Source organism: Lepidochelys kempii, chromosome 9 (genome assembly GCF_965140265.1).
Source record: "Lepidochelys kempii isolate rLepKem1 chromosome 9, rLepKem1.hap2, whole genome shotgun sequence".
NCBI classification, from domain to species: Eukaryota; Metazoa; Chordata; order Testudines; family Cheloniidae; genus Lepidochelys; species Lepidochelys kempii.
This window is the reverse complement of record NC_133264.1, coordinates 13,413,130-13,429,926: the sequence shown is the minus strand read 5'-3', so window position 1 is coordinate 13,429,926 and position 16,797 is coordinate 13,413,130. Positions and strand designations below refer to the sequence as shown.

Below are 16,797 nucleotides of genomic sequence, written 5' to 3'. Positions count from 1 at the left end.
GGGGCACTCCACTTGATACCGGCTGCCATCTAGACATGGAGCCATTGATCACTACCCGTTGAGCCCGACAGTCTAGACAACTTTCTACCCACCTTATAGTGCATTCATCCAGCCCATACTTCTTTAACTTGCTGACAAGAATACTGTGGGAGACCGTGTCAAAAGCTTTGCTAAAGTCAAGAAACAATACATCCGCTGCTTTCCCTTCATCCACAGAACCAGTAATCTCATCACAGAAGGTGATTAGATTAGTCAGGCATGACCTATCCTTGATGAATCCATGCTGACTGTTCCTGATCACTTTCCTCTCATGTAAGTGCTTCAGGATTGATTCCTTGAGGACCTGCTCCATGATTTTTCCGGGGACTGAGGTGAGGCTGACTGGCCTGTAGTTCCCAGGATCCTCCTTCTTCCCTTTTTTAAAGATTGGCACTACATTAGCCTTTTTCCAGTCGTCCAGGACTTCCCCCGATCGCCATGAGTTTTCAAAGATAATGGGCAATGGCTCTGCAATCACAGCCGCCAACTCCTTTAGCACTCTCGGATGCAACGCATCCGGCCCCATGGACTTGTGCACGTCCAGCTTTTCTAAATAGTCCCTAACCACTTCTTTCTCCACAGAGGGCTGGCCACCTACTCTCCATGCTGTGTTGATAGAAGATAAGATAGAATAAGATAAAATAGAAGATAAGCTTTGATAAGTAAGAGCATTAATTTTTCATGTAATATTTTTCCAAAAATTTTCTGCTTCCTATGAGTACATTTTATACCTTCAAATAATATTTGACTGAGTTGTCAACCTAATGTAATCAGTCACTAAACTTCACAGTTCTAATCCATAATTATGTCAATACAGTGGTACAGGATCACTGCCTATCATCCATCCTCATTAGGGAATAGCAAACAAGTTAAAAACAGTTAGAAGCAGCCCAACCTCTCCTTCCCCTATGCCCCAAAGAAATCTTATCCCAAACCAAATCTGACCCTAACCCACCCTCTCTCACTTTCCCCCCTCAAAGTGACTTCTGCCTGTGCTGAAATTCATATTGATACTTCAGCAAATGTGGCAACCTCTGCTACACCACCTGCGGTCTTCTCCACCATGATGATGCATTTTGGATGACTCCAGATTTGCACCAGATTTGAATGCAACAGCCAGAAGAGTGTGTGGGCGATCTGTAAGCTCCCCTCTCCCTTTGTAAAATATAATCAATAGCAAGTACTCTGTTCAGGGCAAGGAGACAGTGGGAAGTTCAGGGGGTCCTGCTGGATTCTTCAGCCTCACAATGTTATTTCTATGTCCACCCATCCATGTACCCAAAGAGGTTTTGGTGGTGGTAATGAATCAGTTCTGATATCTGTTTATATTTATTAACCAAGCAACTTTGGTACCTTTAACTTGTAATCTTGGGGTTGTGTATTCTTCTCTTTGGTGTTAATTATACATACCCATGAGCTAAAATCTTAGATCCAAAAATATTTGAAGATTGTACTTTCAGCTACTGATGGGCAAATTTCTAAAACCCTGGAAGTTATGTTTGGATCAAATTTAGCATTTAAAAATGTTGAGGTTTATTTGAATCACTAGTTTCATTTCCCATCATTAATAGGCCAGGGAGATCTTGCTCTTACCATCAACACTGTTGATTCTGTGAACCCTTACTGGGATCTGTGCACGCACTAAGAGGAGAGCATACTCTTCACCAGCACTTTAGGTGGGAATACACTCCACAACCCAGGAGACTCTCCAATTCATGCATCTCATTTTTTTCTCTCTTCTCTTTAAGTCAGGAACAATCTCAACTGAATCTGGGCTGTGCATTGGTATAAGCTCTCATTTGTTCAATATCTCCATCGGTTGCAAATATCAGGCCAGGTTATCTTTCACTGTGGTGTTAATAATTTTGAAAACACTGAGGTAATTGGAGTATAACACTTAAATGTCCCTTTAAGTGTTAACAGCATCTGCATTTACTTACAGTTTAACTGTAGAGGAATCATTTCAAACCCCTTCTACAAATGTGATTAACCTTTAAGAAGTTGTAGCCCAATCTATAGTTTATTAATTATATTTATTTATTGTTTACTTAAGAATTCCCAGTTATCACTTTGAGGGTTGACAGGTTCTTGTCCCAAGATCAGGCCCAGTATTATTAAAATTAATATATATATTGGGAACCCTGATGTGCACAGCTGCAACACTCACATTATAGGAAACCTTCTATAGTTATAATAATTTATTAGATTTCAGAGTAACAGCCGTGTTAGTCTGTATTCGCAAAAAGAAAAGGAGTACTTGTGGCACCTTAGAGACTAACCAATTTATTTGAGCATGAGCTTTCGTGAGCTTTCACAGCTTTCACGATGAAGTGAGCTGTAGCTCACGAAAGCTCATGCTCAAATAAATTGGTTAGTCTGTAAGGTGCCACAAGTACGCCTATTCTTTTTGCGAATAATTTATTAATACATTTAGCGAAGTCAAAAACACTCTAAATCAGTACATAGAGATAATACAGAAAGTACATCTGAACATCTGCACTCACACCATCCCCTGCAGAACAACCCAAAATGTTAGCCATTATCTTCCTCATCATCACCACCAGTGGCCATCATTCTGGCACCTCTCAAGGGCCACATCTCTCTTTCTCCCCTACAACACACAGCCTGGGACACAGCTTTCATAATATGTTATACTGATGCCACCATGTCTAGTGCCAGTAGGGGTTTCTCTCCTCTTCCTTATTTGTATTTCCTCACCCTATTAATGTTGGGATGTCCTTCTATAGGTTAGTATATTCATGATCTCAACTTGTTATCATATATGTCAATTTGTTGCCATGGCACTCTTGTGATTGGATGTTCTTTCCAAAACTTTCCGAAAGGTGGTGTTAGCTCAGGTGTCTGTCATTGGCTGGTGTCATTATGGACAAAACTCCCCCTCGCACTCTGTTCCTCAAACTTAGGGGTTAAGGTTGGGCCATTTATCTGTGCCAAAGCGTTATGCTAATGGCTGAAGCTAATGTCTTACAGGATACAGGCCTATAGGTTTCTTGCATAACTGCTGGATATAATAAAGGCAAGATAGCCTTATGGGCTACAGAGTTTCAGTATGCTTAGTATTCTAAGATGAGAGATGGAATTCAAGTAAATTCTTGCTCTGGTATGTATGATTTTGTGCTTTTTATGAGGGAGAAAAGGGTGAAAGGGCAGGAGCTGGTGCTTATATACTATAGGGATAGGTTTTCAGATGCAGTAGACTAATACATACATATTGAAGAGAGAGAATCTGTGGCATGAGAAGCAGTATCTAACAGCACTGGATCCATACTGTCTCAGAAAGAAGCTTTCCAGCTACTGATATTTAACCATCACTTCTTGCAGAAGTAAGTTTTCATTGCAGGGTTCCCATCCAAATACTGGCCAGATCTGACTCTTCTTAGCTTGTAAGATTTTTAAGATATCACTGCACAAGTTGGTACTGCTGGAGAAATTACTGTACATGTGAAATAGATTATAGGCTCCATTGACCCATGGTTTAACTCCATCAGGGATGCCTTTGTTCCAGCCTAAGACAACTTGGCCATTTTTAAAAAGTATAGGTTATTTTATTGACAACAGCAATAAATTATTGCCTTTTGAATAATTTACAGACCTGTATCTTTCTGTTATCATTACTAGGTGACCAACTAGACATTCGTCAGTTGCTGGCAATGGCTTCAAGACTGAGGGACAGTGCAGAATTATTCCAGTCAGATGAGATGCGTCCAGCTAATGACCCCAAGGAGAGAGCTCCTATCCGAGTGAGAATGCTTAATGATGTTCTCCAAGGTCTGGAGCAAAACTTCTTAGTTCAACAAGCTCCTCCAGGGTTTTACAGGTAGGATGTTCAGTATGTTCTCCATTCATTTATTCCAACTAAAATAATAATCTCACATTGCTTAGCTTTCAAAACTGTCATACCTCTTTTAAAAGTCTCAGTGAGAATCCAAGATAAAAGCTAAATTAGAAAAAAAATCCTTACAGCAAAAAATGTAAATTCATACCAGTGCAGGAGGTGATTAGAGTGCATCTTTGTAACATTTCTGACATGATATCACTGCTAACAAGATGTTCTGTGCTATAGGAGCTCAAGCAGCATGACAGATATTTATGTTAGATGGTACAGTAAGCTTTCAAAAGAAAAAATATTTTGAAATCGAATGGTATTTGACATGCTTCTCAATGTTTTATTAAAAACTTTACAAAAAAATTTAAACACTGATTTACAGAAGATTAAGCAAAGTGATATATATAAAATCTGTACTTGTGTGCTAATTTATCTTTCCTTGTCTAGGTACTTTCAATAGGACAAAGATAGTACCTTGGTCTGAATGGTAGGGCTTTAGTCAGCCATCTTCCATAACTTCCTCCTCATAGTAACTAGCGTTTTGGAGCTTTGGGGGCATTTAGTTTATCTCCCCCTTACCTGAATTGTTCCCTATTGAACATTAAAGTGCTTTGTCCAGACTAGTTTTAAATGGCTCAAGCAGTCCACTTTTCATCTTCTAGAGAAGAAAGAATGAGCCTTCCTCACTTCTGCTTCCAGAGTTGACTTGGTAGTTGGAGAAATTTGTACTCCTTGTTAGTTTAAAAAAATGTGTTTGGTTAAAGGCAACCATTTGACTGTTTCCATCATACTATTTTAAAATAGTTCTAAGCAACTTTCCAGACCCAAATGTTTAGGATTTAAGTCCTGCTCAGTAGTGATCATGTTGTTTTATGGTTTTCTCAAAACGAAATAGATGGGAAATGTTTTTCTTTTTCTGTCTTCCTCCCTTTAATTGCTCCAAGATGAGCATTGGTTTGGGTCCTCCAGGGAGGATTTGGAGGAGAGTCGAAAGCTTGGTACTTAAGAAGAGGGAGATTATTCCAAGCATTGAGGATGGTATAAAACAGGTGCAACCATATAAGAAAAGTAGATTGTGGGGGGAGCCTAGAATGCAAATGAATCAGTCCTATAGCTATAATGAAGGCGATATTAACAGAAGAGTAAAATTTGTGGTGGGACCAATCAATGTCATTCTCACAGTAGTTGAGCTTGTGGCATGAAGGAAGATGTTCACCAAAGAATGACTGGTAGACCATATTCAGTCATACTCAGTGGCTGCTCTGAGTTGCTCTGACATCACAAAGCAGTCATATCCTTGGCTTTATAAACCCCTTCAAATGGGTGACTGTATTTGCATCACAAGAGCACTCTGGTGCATCTGTCCCAATATAAATGTGTACTTTTTATTAATTTTTTAAAAATAGGAAATGTCTAAACTCTGGATAGTGAGAAACACTTCCATTGGGTCATATTGTGTTCTCCTTATTTTCATATCCTTGCAGTGTTTATCATCTTTTGTTCCTTGATAAGATGTAATTGCTCTGTATGGAAGTAAAATGTAAATTTAACTTTTCACCATCCTCCAATCTACAGAAATTGATCGAAGAAGTACTCCTGCCTTCCTAAGTAGAGAGCAATTCACAATAGGGTGGAGATCACACAATCATAGAAATGTAGAGCTGGAAGGGACCTCAAGAGCTTATCTTGTCCAGCCCCCTGCACTGAGGCAGGACTAGATATACCTAGACCATCCTTGACAGGTGTTTGTCCAACTTGTTCTTAAAAATCTCCAATTACAGTGATTCACAACCTCCCTTTGAAGTCTATAGCAGTGCTTAATTAAAAGTTTTTTTTTCTAAAATCTAACTTAAATCTCCCTTGCTGCAGGTTAAGCCTATCGCTTCTTGTCCTACCTCCAAAGGCCCTGGAGAAGAATTGATCACCATCCTCTTTATAATAGCCCTTAACATATTTGAAGACTTATCAGGTCCCCCATCAGTCTTTTCTTCTCTAAGTTAAACATGCCCAGTTTTTAACCTTTCCTCATAGATCAGGTTTTCTAAAACTTTTGTAATTTTTGTTGCTTTCCTCTGGACTCTCTCCAATTTGTCCACATCTTTCTGAAAGTACGGCACGCAGAACTGACACAGTATTCTGACTTAGACCTCTCTACTTGGTACTGGTGTGGAACAATAACTTTCTGTGTCTTACATTACACTTCTATTAATACACCCCAGAATGATATGAGCCTTTTTTGCAACTGCATCACATTGTTGATTTATATTCAATTTGTGATCCATTATAACCGCCAGGTCCTTTTCTGCAGTACTACTGCCTTGCCAGTTATTCTCTATTTTGTAGGCATTTGATTTTTTTCCTACCTAAGTGTAGAACTTCATACTTGTCTCTATTGAATTTCATTTTGTTGATTTCAGTTCTCCCAATCAGTTCTCCAATTTGTCAAGGTTTTTTGAATTCTAATCCTGTCCTCCAAAGTGCTTGCAACTCCTCCCAGCATCATGTCATCTGCAGATTTTATAAGCATAATCTCTACTCCATTATCCAGATCACTGATGGAAATATTGACTAGTACTGGACCCAGGACAGACCCCCATTTGATACACCTTGGAAACTAAGCAAATGTGATCCAGGGCCACTAAGAAACAATAACATGGAATCCAACAATGCTATTTGATGAAGACTCTTGTCAAACCATTTTAAAGGGAGGTGTCTTACACAACAGGCCCGATTCTCATTCACACTAAGTAAATAGTAAATTTCATGTGCGTGTCCTTTCAAGCCCCCGTACATAGCCAGGGCAGTGTAAAGGAGACTTATGCCTATACTGCAGCTTTAAGTGTAATTTCCAGCTCATTAGACATACACAAGCTAGTTTTGATTGAGATAGTGAGCTAAAAATAGCAGTGTAACTATAGTGGTATGGGATAGCCACCCATGTACAATCCCATCTGATAACATAGGTATACACTCGGGCAGCCAGCCTGCACCACCCTGGCTGCACTGTTTGTAGCACACTAGCACTGTGAAAGCTAGCATGTACGTGCATTTTAAATTGATCCTCCAGCTTTAGATGTACCCTTAGTGTAAACGAGACTCAGGCAGTACAACTAGAAATCTGATTTGCTTGTTTGTTTGTTTGTTTTAAGAATAACAAGATGCACCATAGCTTCCTTTTGGGAGGGAAATGTTAATCCACTGATGCAACTTTATTTGCAGTATTTTTAACGATTTCTGGGGGGGGGGGGGTAATTCCTTATTTAAAGAATTAAGTGCTGGTGTAATAATGTATAAATGGCCTGCAAAGTTTGTCTTAAAGCTGAAGCTATTATAGCTGGGTTATACAATAGGAACACTAAAAAGTATTTGAAACGAGTGACCTTTATTTTATTGCTGTCATAACTTTAAAACTCACCAGATGAATTTCTTTTTTGTAATTTGGTAAAGAAAACAACAACAACAAAAATCAATCCCACAGCTGAGACCTTGTGTGCTGTGTTTCATCCCAGTGCGAAGATTGATGGGCAAGTTATAACCCTCTGAAATAGTGGTTTATAATGGCAACGCTGGCAGACCTTTAACTATGGCAGCACAAGCAGTGCCACAATAAATACTGTACTTCATCTGTGAACAGAAATTTAGGATGCAGTTTGCAGCCTTGACCTTCAGGCTCCAACTGTGTTTAGATCATTAAGATTCCATAAATACTGTAATTTACTGTCTTTTGAAGGAAGAATGTGTGTGCACAATAAAGCACATATTCTTCATGAAAAAATGATTTCTTCCTGTATAGTCATTTGGACTCATATTCTCACGCTCAATCAAAGTACTTGACAAAATTCACTGAAGTTAAGGCATCACTTCTCAGTCACTATTGGCAGGCTGGTGTTTATCCTTAATCCTTAGGTCTTTGAAGCTATACTATATTGTTCTTTTCTAGAATCTAAGCTGAAAAGGAAGGATGGCGCTTGTGGCTAAGGCACTAGACTGAGACTCAAGACATTTAGGCTGTGCTTTGCCACAGGCTTCCTGGGCAAACTTTGGCAAATCACTTAACCTCCTTGTGTCCCAGTTTTCCATCTGTAAAATGGGGATAGTGTTCCTTCCTTTGTCTGTCTTGTCTACATGGATTGTAAGCTGTCTGGCGCAGCAAGTGTTTCTTACTATCTGTCTGTATGTGCTTAGCACAGGACCTACTGTAATGAAATTAAATAATTATTAATAATGAGTGACCATATAACTCTAGTAAACTGATAGAATTCAAGTTCCTTCGATTATTGATCATTTTCACACGTAATTATAATAAACTTACTGTGATGAGCAAACCTTAAAAGCCCATTCAGTCTAGTTTAAGAAAGCACCACCATTTGATTGATTATCCATATTATCTGGCAAATCTGAAAAATCTCACAATAACATGCTCTCTCAAGATTTCCTGGTCCCAGCTATACTGGAAATACACAAGAGCAACTTCTACCAGGAAATGTTAGGGCTTTCTGCTTCTAGTCTTAACCAGAAACCTGGACAGAGATGAATAACAATGGGGTGAGGAAGTTTTTCCTGCCTCACAAAAGGTTATTTTCAAGTTTGATTTGTGTTTTGGATGAAAATTCATTTTTTTAAATTTTATGTGAATCAGTTCTCCGTTCCCTAATCCTAAACCTGATATTTTCCCTTCCTCTTCCACTGTGATATTATCATCGAGAAGGGCAAGGTTTGAAAGCTACTGGATATTTTCCATCTCTCTTCCTGTTCTTATAATTGAATCTGCCCTTATATTGTAAATTGATGGTTATTTGAATTTTTTTTTATTCTCTTGAATGTATGATGTGTACATATCCTGTGTTTCTTTCCTTCCTTTCAGCTACCCACTTTCTTTCTTCCAATTTACTTTTTATTGCAGTTTTTGCTGTGCAGTTCTGCCTTCTTGATTTTCTTATTTTTGAGTCATTATTTTATTATTAATAATAATGAATTGAATATCAGCATGGAGCCTGAGACATGGATCAGGACCCCATTGTGCTAGGCACGATTAAAACATATAATAAAAAAGATTATCTCTACCCCAAAGCTTACAATCTAAATATAAGACAAGAGACAACAGGGGGATGAAGAGAAGGGGAGTGCAAGCAAACAATGAAACGGTACTGGACAACATGATAGGCTGTGATCACTGCACACCTGTTGCCTAGCTGTTAAGCTTTTAGGCATCATTACAAATGAGAATTTGAAGGAGGGATTGGAAGGAGGACAATGAGGTGGCTTTGCAGATGTTCATAAAAGTGACATGTTCTTTGTATCTTCTCAGTATCAGGGGAATCATTTCTAACCTTACTTAGTTTGTCCTTTTCCCCTATCTAACGCTGCAATTTGAAAACATTCCATTCATGTGCCCTTTTGATCTCTTATACCATGTGTGCCTGATAAGCCATACTTCCCCAGCTGATGGGTTTTGAGCCCAACCCCCTTAGATCAGGAGTCAGTATTGAGAGATGGCATTTGAAGACAGACAGGGGGCAGGAACTTGTTAGCAGAAGTCCAAAGTGATTCTGTTCTGAGAGGAGGCTTGGCAGGGGGCATAAAATAAAAGGAACATAAGGCTGTTGACTTGCTGTGGTGAGAGCGGAGTGAAGGGATTGAGTCAGAGGTGGGAGGGAAAGGGAGCTCCACAGAACGGGAAGAGGAGCAGAGTCAGGACTCTGAGCTCTTAGAACCTAATACATTGAACCTGATGTTTTGTCTTATCGTTTGATGACTGTGCCAGTGTTGTGTTATCCTCGGTCTGTGTAAACTGAACCTGTTAGTCTGATGGTTACTGATTTGTTTGTTTCTGCTACTCTCTTGTATCAAGTGGGGATGATTTCCATTGCTTGCTCTAAGATGTTGCTGATATTTGCTTTTGTTATTAGGTCTAATGAATTCTCTGTCATGATATGCATATTCTTTTGTTTAAAGTCAAAGAGCTTAAGGCCAGATGGGATCACCTGATCATCTAGTCTGACCTCTTGTGTATCACAGGCCACTAACACCACCCAGTGCCTACACACTGAGTCCAACAATGGAACTGAGACCAAAGTATTACATCCCACAGGAGACTAAACTGTCATGTGCCACAGGCAGAGAATAGGAGGGAATGAGGTGCCCAAGTGCCTGAGGCCTCCACAATGCCAGGGAAATGATTAAGTGAGATATATATATATCCAGATAATCCTGGCAAGTGACCCACACCCTGATGCTGCAGAGGAAGGAGAAAAAAACCCGTGGTCATTGTCAATGTGACCTGAGGGAAAATTCCTTCCTGGCCTCACATGTTGCGATTGTTTAACCCTGAAAACAAGATGTACACTAATGGCCCAGAATTCAACATTTTCACCACTGTATTTAAAGACCACAGCTTCCATGAATTCTTGGCCACATTCCCTAATACTTTCCTTAATTGCACAAAGAGCATTTCATGACAGTGTGAAGATTATTTTCTAGCTTAGAGAAAAGATGGCAAGGCATTGTGGAAAAGAGGATCAGACAAAATAAAAACCATCCCAAATCTTGGTCCAAACCTGAATTAAACCTTTCATTGAAGTTAAAATAAAATGTGTGTGCCTTTAAACAAAAACCTAGAAATCATAGAATCATGGAACTGGAAGAGACTTTGAGAGGTCATCTAGTCAAGTCCCCTGCACTCATGGCAGCACTAATTATCTCGACCATTCCTGACAGGTGTTTGTCTAACCTGCTTTTAAAAATCTCCAGTGATGGAGATTCCACAACCTTCCTAGGCAATTTATTCCAGTGCTTAACCACTCTGTGTGTCTGTAAACAAAGCAGATGGGAAATATTGTTCCAAATTGAATACAAGTCCTCAACCAAATGACTCAGGCTTCTGTGAAGTTTTACAAACTATGAATATTCCGGTGAATATATAAACTTTCATGGACAGTTTTTATGCCCCCAGATCGAGCGTAGTCTCCCTCCTCCTCTATAAGGTGTAACTCAACTCTTCTCCCTGGTGCTTGCTATTTGCTGTGGCTTCTCCCCTTTCCCTGAATGGGCTGGCTTCTTTTTAGTGATGCCTGGTGACTCCTCACTGGGCCCAACACGAATAATTCTACCACTTGTGGATAGGAGTGTAAAACCCAGTACACGAGAAACAATGAAGTACATCAACACAAACCCCAGCAAACAATTGGCACCCCCCAAAAATAACAGTATAACAAGGGGACTTTATTGGGAACAGGAATATATTATTTGGGGAAGGAAAGGGTTACGGTTAATAAGTACTAACACATCAACAAATTCCCCAACCTCTAATATACACAACTTATCTCAATCCCCAGATCCCTCCCTGGTACCTTCTAATGTGAGCAGTATGCTGAGGATGAGTCTGGATACAAGTGTTGTGAATACTGGCTGGCTTGAACAGAAAGGAGTCCCCTTACTTTGTTTTTGCCCCAGAGCAGGGCAGGATCCTCTCTTGCCTGTGGAGATCTTGGCTGGCTCTCAGTAACTAGCGCCGGGTCAGATCTCAGCCATTCTGGATTATGTACTTTGCAGGGCTGGAGCTGCTCCTCCCATGTACTAGATCCCACAGCAGTTAAAAGGCTCTCTTTGTAGGGCGGAGGAGTAAATCAGAGACTTTCTGGGCTGTTCTGCTTTTATTTCAGCTCCCAAACTCAAAGCTCAAAACTGAAACTAAAATTGGGCTCTGCCACTGAGTCACGCTGGATCCTCCCACTGAGGGGCTGAGCAGCCCTGGCTCATCTTTGGCTCAGCAAACCATTTGTCCATATCACACCATGCAGAAGCCTCCCTATTGGCTTTACCAAGAGTTTCTAGTCCATTCTGTACCCATCCGTGACTCCAGCCATGCTGAGAAATGGTGTCAGAGGGCTCTGACTGTTGTTGTTGTCGTGCATAAGGTCAGGCTTCTAGAGTTCTGAGTTCCAGAAGCTGGTAGGTTCAAAGCAGAGGTTACATAGTGTTGCAGCTTTTCTATTTTTATGCCTCTTTGAGTTCGACTGTACTGTATTATAGTTGACCTAACCTAACAAATGAGTGCAAAGGCAAAAAATAGCCCCTCTGCCATGTACATTGGCCAGACCGGACAGTCTCTACGCAAAAGACTAAATGGACACAAATTTGACATCAGGAATTGTAACATTCAAAAACCAGTAGGAGAACACTTCAACCTCCCTGGTCACTCAATAACAGAATTAAAAGTGGCAATTTTTCAACAAAAAAACTTCAAAAACAGACTCCAATGTGAAACTGCAGAACTGGAATTAATTTGCAAACTGGACACCATAAAATTAGGCCTGAATAAAGACTGGGAGTGGATGGGTCATTACAAAAACTGATTTAACCATACTAATTTCCCCCTACTGTTACTCACACCCTCTTGTCAACTGTTTGAAATGGGCCACCCTCATTACCATGACAAAAGTGATTTTTCCTCCCTTGGTATTCTACTGTTAATTGAATTGTCTCGTTAGACTGACCCCCCACTTGGTAAGGCATCTCCCATCTTTTCATGTACTAGGTATATATATACCTGCTACTGTATTTTCCACTCCATGCATCTGATGAAGTGGATTCTAGCCCATGGAAGCTTAAGCCCAAATACATTTGTTAGTCTCTAAGGTGCCACAAGAACTCCTCATTGTTTTTGCAAAAAATAGATAATCCCTTTACCATATACATATACTTAAAGTTCACTGAGGTCAATATTTCCATTACCTTCAGTGGACTTTGGACAGGGGCCTAGATCATCAAGTTGATGGCAAATAGGTGATGTTTGTAAACATGAGTTTATCACAGCCACTAATAGAATTATCTTCCCTTGCATCCTCTCAGTCTGGTGGTCAGTATCAGCAGTAATAAAAACTGGTTCTATAGATGCTGATAAATCAAAACATCTTAACCCCATCAGCACCCACTAAACTGGTATACCTGGATGCCAAGGAGAGGAGAAGATATTTCCTCTTCTAAAAAAAATGCAGAAACCTGGAGCAAATTGCCAGCAATGGAAATATTAACTGACGCCTTACAGTGATACTGATTAACCAACTCTCCACATGGGGGAATAAAAGCTCCATTGGTTCCTGCGACAAGATGACAAAATTAATTTCTGTATATAAGCATTGATTTGTTAGGTAATCAGGCAAATCCATCTATGATGTGTGGTGTATGTGCATTACTGTATCTCCTTTTCATCAGCTTCTGCCCTGCGGTCTCTTATCTTTGAAACGCCTTTCAAAAACCCTTCTGCCATCATTTCATGAAAATCTCACCTGAAAACCCGTTTCTGCAGCATCACCTAACTGAATGTGTTTATGTTTTAAAAAACGTTAAACTATCAAGACTTTTTTCTATGACTGGACTAAGTTAGCTCATTCCTCCTAGTCCCAATATATTCTATTTTATTCTGGTTGGTATTCCCTGCCCATCACCATGGCCTGTGGGTGCCATTTGTCTGTCAAACCCATATGTTAAATTGTAAGATCTTCAGGCAGGGACCTGATTTTTGTGTGTTTTCTCTTCAAGTGTCTAACATGCTTATCGGCCCTATACAATAAATAACAATGTTCCATGATATTCCAAATACAACAGTGAAAATTATGAAACTTCATACAGTATTGGCATTCACACACTATGCAAACAGGATTGGTTTCCTCTCTTGGTGTATGTTTCCTTCCTTCTGGTCCATTTTAACCACTCAACCACATCTTAAGATGACTTGTTATTTGCATTAGAGATACACTCTCTCTTTCACTGCAGACACTTCTGAAATTTCCTTTGATGTTCCCACCATACTTTTCTTAGCTGAAGGAGACACTAAAAAAACCAAACAAACCTCGTCTCTTCAGTCTTAAAAAAAGCAAAGAGTACATGCAAGGTATTAGCCTGTCATTTCTGCTCCAATTATTTTTTATTCTTTCTATTATTCTGCCACTTCAAGCACAGGTATCTCCACACTGACACATGTTTGTAGTGACTCTACAAAAGCTCTTCCCTAACTCAGCTTTGCATAAAACCCATTGCTGAGGTCCACCTACTGCACCTTACCAATTTTACCCAGTCCATTAAAGCTATCTCTATCGGTCACCATTTTTGCATAAAATCTTACCTGAGTTGTTGTGACTACTTTGGTGGAGATCATAAATGATTTACAAATAGCACTGGGGAAGTAAGCTTGGCATCTGCTACCTTTTTCGAGAAGGACTTCCAGTAATTTATTTTGTTACTCATTTTTCTCATACAAGATTGCTTCTAAACTCTTGTTCCCTGGATGATGCATTTTTTGAATAATATTTTTCAGTGACTGCATTGTTTTTATGTCTCGAAGTAATCTATCTGGCATGAAAAAACAATTTATACTACACTAATACTCCTGTCACAGAGGAGTTGCACCCAGCCTCATCTGTGATGGATCAACTACCAGTTAATGATCAAGTGATTATGAAAGCCAGCAAATGGCTCAGTTGGAGGTGGAGAACTACAGGAAGGAGGCTGGCTCCTGGAGCGTGGTGACTCCCAGGTGGCTGGCCAGCAGGAAGACTAGTGGAGTGCTACAGGAGACTACTGCCGCAGGAAATCGTAGGGAAGGGATTACTGATGTACTGAATTTGGATTCTTTGGAAGAAATAAAGCTGAAGCCCTGAGAAAAGAGGCTTGAAGCAGATTCAAACATGCTACTGGTTACATCCAGGGCTCAGGACACAGGTCAGCACTCTATAACATCGTTATATTGTGAAATGGTACAGTATAGCAAATAAAGGATCTAGAACGGGTAGTCAATAGGCAGACTGTGGCCAAATCCAGACTGCGAGACATTTTGAATGGATCGTGAAATATTTTAATTTTCTAATTATTACCATTATTGTTATTGCGGTGTGAAAAATGTTTCTCTGGAGTGTGAACTTGACCAAGAAATTTGTACCTTGACAAAAAATAATTGACTACTTCAGTCTAAAATTTAAATTCACCATAATGATGATATTGAGGCACTGTGAAGAGGCACTTTTAGCACCACATGATAATATACTTTGCTTTGCTGCTAATCTCATGCCACTCAAGTGTTTGTTGTTCATTAGAACAAATGTTTGTCTTTCAGATTGAGTTTTGTCTTTCGCTGTTGCATTCACTCCTGATATATGTACAGAGTCTACTTGATATATTCCTGTTTAGCTGATAAGCCACAGCAGGTTCTCAGGTGACAAAATTCACATGCCCCAGGATTCAGTCTTCAATAGATATGTTTATTAAGAAAATTAAAGTCCCTTTTAAAATCTCTGTGTGCAAACAAACTTCTCATTGGTTTTTATGGAGGACAAGCTTTATAGATACAAATATTCCCAGAAGACCTCCTAATCCTATATTGTGACATGGATACACATGTAATGCAATGTCACTAAAAAAACAAAAACAAAACAAAAAAACCCACCTCAGCAAAGAGAACTGTTGAATTACAGTAATTCTTTTGTCACAAACACTTTGCAAGTTTTGCATTGCATTTTGAGCTCATCATTTTGTGGTTTCACATCATGTAACTTAATGTTTAAACAAACTTTGTTATAACATTTCTGTCAGTTTGGATCTACGAAGATTTTTGACCAGACCTGAACCAAACATGTTCAGTGGTCTTTCCGATCCTTAGAATGGGAAATGCCACAAAGACCATGCCAAATTAACTATGGTGGGTGATAAGTATCCACTTTATCATAAAACCTGCTATGATATTTATAAATGTAACACTCTGTGTTATGCTGCAGGATGGGGAGGAAATTGTAAGTTTTTTCAGAATTAAATAAGTTCTTATCATTTTCTTGCCATCCTCTAAGGATAAGGAAATTCTCTCCTCTTCTTCCTCCATGCTGATGATTTGTGAATGAGATTTTTCCAACTCCAATGTCTTCAAGTCTGTCCAAACTTGCAATTCCTTTTTTTTTTCATAAATAGCTCTTGCTACATGTTCTTCTGCCATCTCAAAACTCATTTTTTCCAAAATAGAACTACTTATCTATCTTCCTTTACCCTTCTCCTTTATGTCAGTTTTCTATCACTGTTGACAACTCCATTATGTTCTCAGACTCTCACTCCAGATACATCTTTGAGTCCTGTTACCCACATATTCCAACTGAAAGTCTTGTTATGTTGTCTTTTGTATCTCTAAAAAGTCCTTTCTAGTCAATCCTCACTGCTAAAATCCTCTCTACATCTTAGTCATTTCTTGCCTTATATACTATAATCTTTTCTTCAGCCTCCCTGCCTCTTCATCTGCTTTTCCTACCTTGCTTTTCTCTACAAGAACCTCTTCCAGATCTTGTTTACTGTAAACCTCTCCCACTACCAGGCAATCCAATTGTAGTTTGTGTTGGTTTAAATCAAAGATAATGCAATCAAATATTAGGGATTGAAAAAGTAACACACAACGCCACTAAGGCATAGCTTTTAGCAACAGGACTGTGTCCTTTCAGCTGTGCTGCTAAAAGTATGCAGTGTAGCTGCTGTTTGTTGGCTCTCCTGCCGACAAAAAACTTCTACCCCCAACGAGCGGCTTTTCACACTGCACTAGTTACAGCAAAACTTTTGTCTTTCTGGGAGGGGTTGAACACCTTTGAAAGACAAAAGTTTTGTCATTCAATAGCCATTGTAGACATAGTCTAAGATTTCCAGTTCTTGAACTACTAAAGCAGAAATAATTCACAGGAGATAAAGGAAAGATATTCAATGTGCTGAAAATATGCAAAGACAACTAGTATTTTCAAGAGACTTGAAAACTAACCACCATCTACCAGTATAGTGTCCAAGATATTATACTTTATTTGATAAAATTGAGGTTTATTTGATGAAAACGGGATATGGGCTTTCTTGGCAGGCAATTTGCTCCAAGTCTATGCTATCAGATACCACAA

The 16,797-nt window shown here is 39.4% G+C and overlaps 1 protein-coding gene across 7 annotated transcripts in view; it reads left to right on the top strand.

The window, feature by feature from the left end:
• Positions 1 to 16,797, top strand: part of NAALADL2 (N-acetylated alpha-linked acidic dipeptidase like 2) — a 913,317-nt gene that overhangs the window by 872,621 nt on the left and 23,899 nt on the right. For 6 of the 7 annotated variants that reach the window (XM_073359348.1, XM_073359349.1, XM_073359350.1 and 3 more), the window contains one exon: positions 3,679 to 3,877. The exons of the other annotated variant lie outside the window; for it this stretch is intronic. In XM_073359348.1, coding sequence (XP_073215449.1) covers positions 3,679 to 3,877 — 199 coding nt within the window. The remainder of the gene's footprint in view (positions 1 to 3,678; positions 3,878 to 16,797) is intronic. 7 annotated transcript variants of the gene reach the window in all.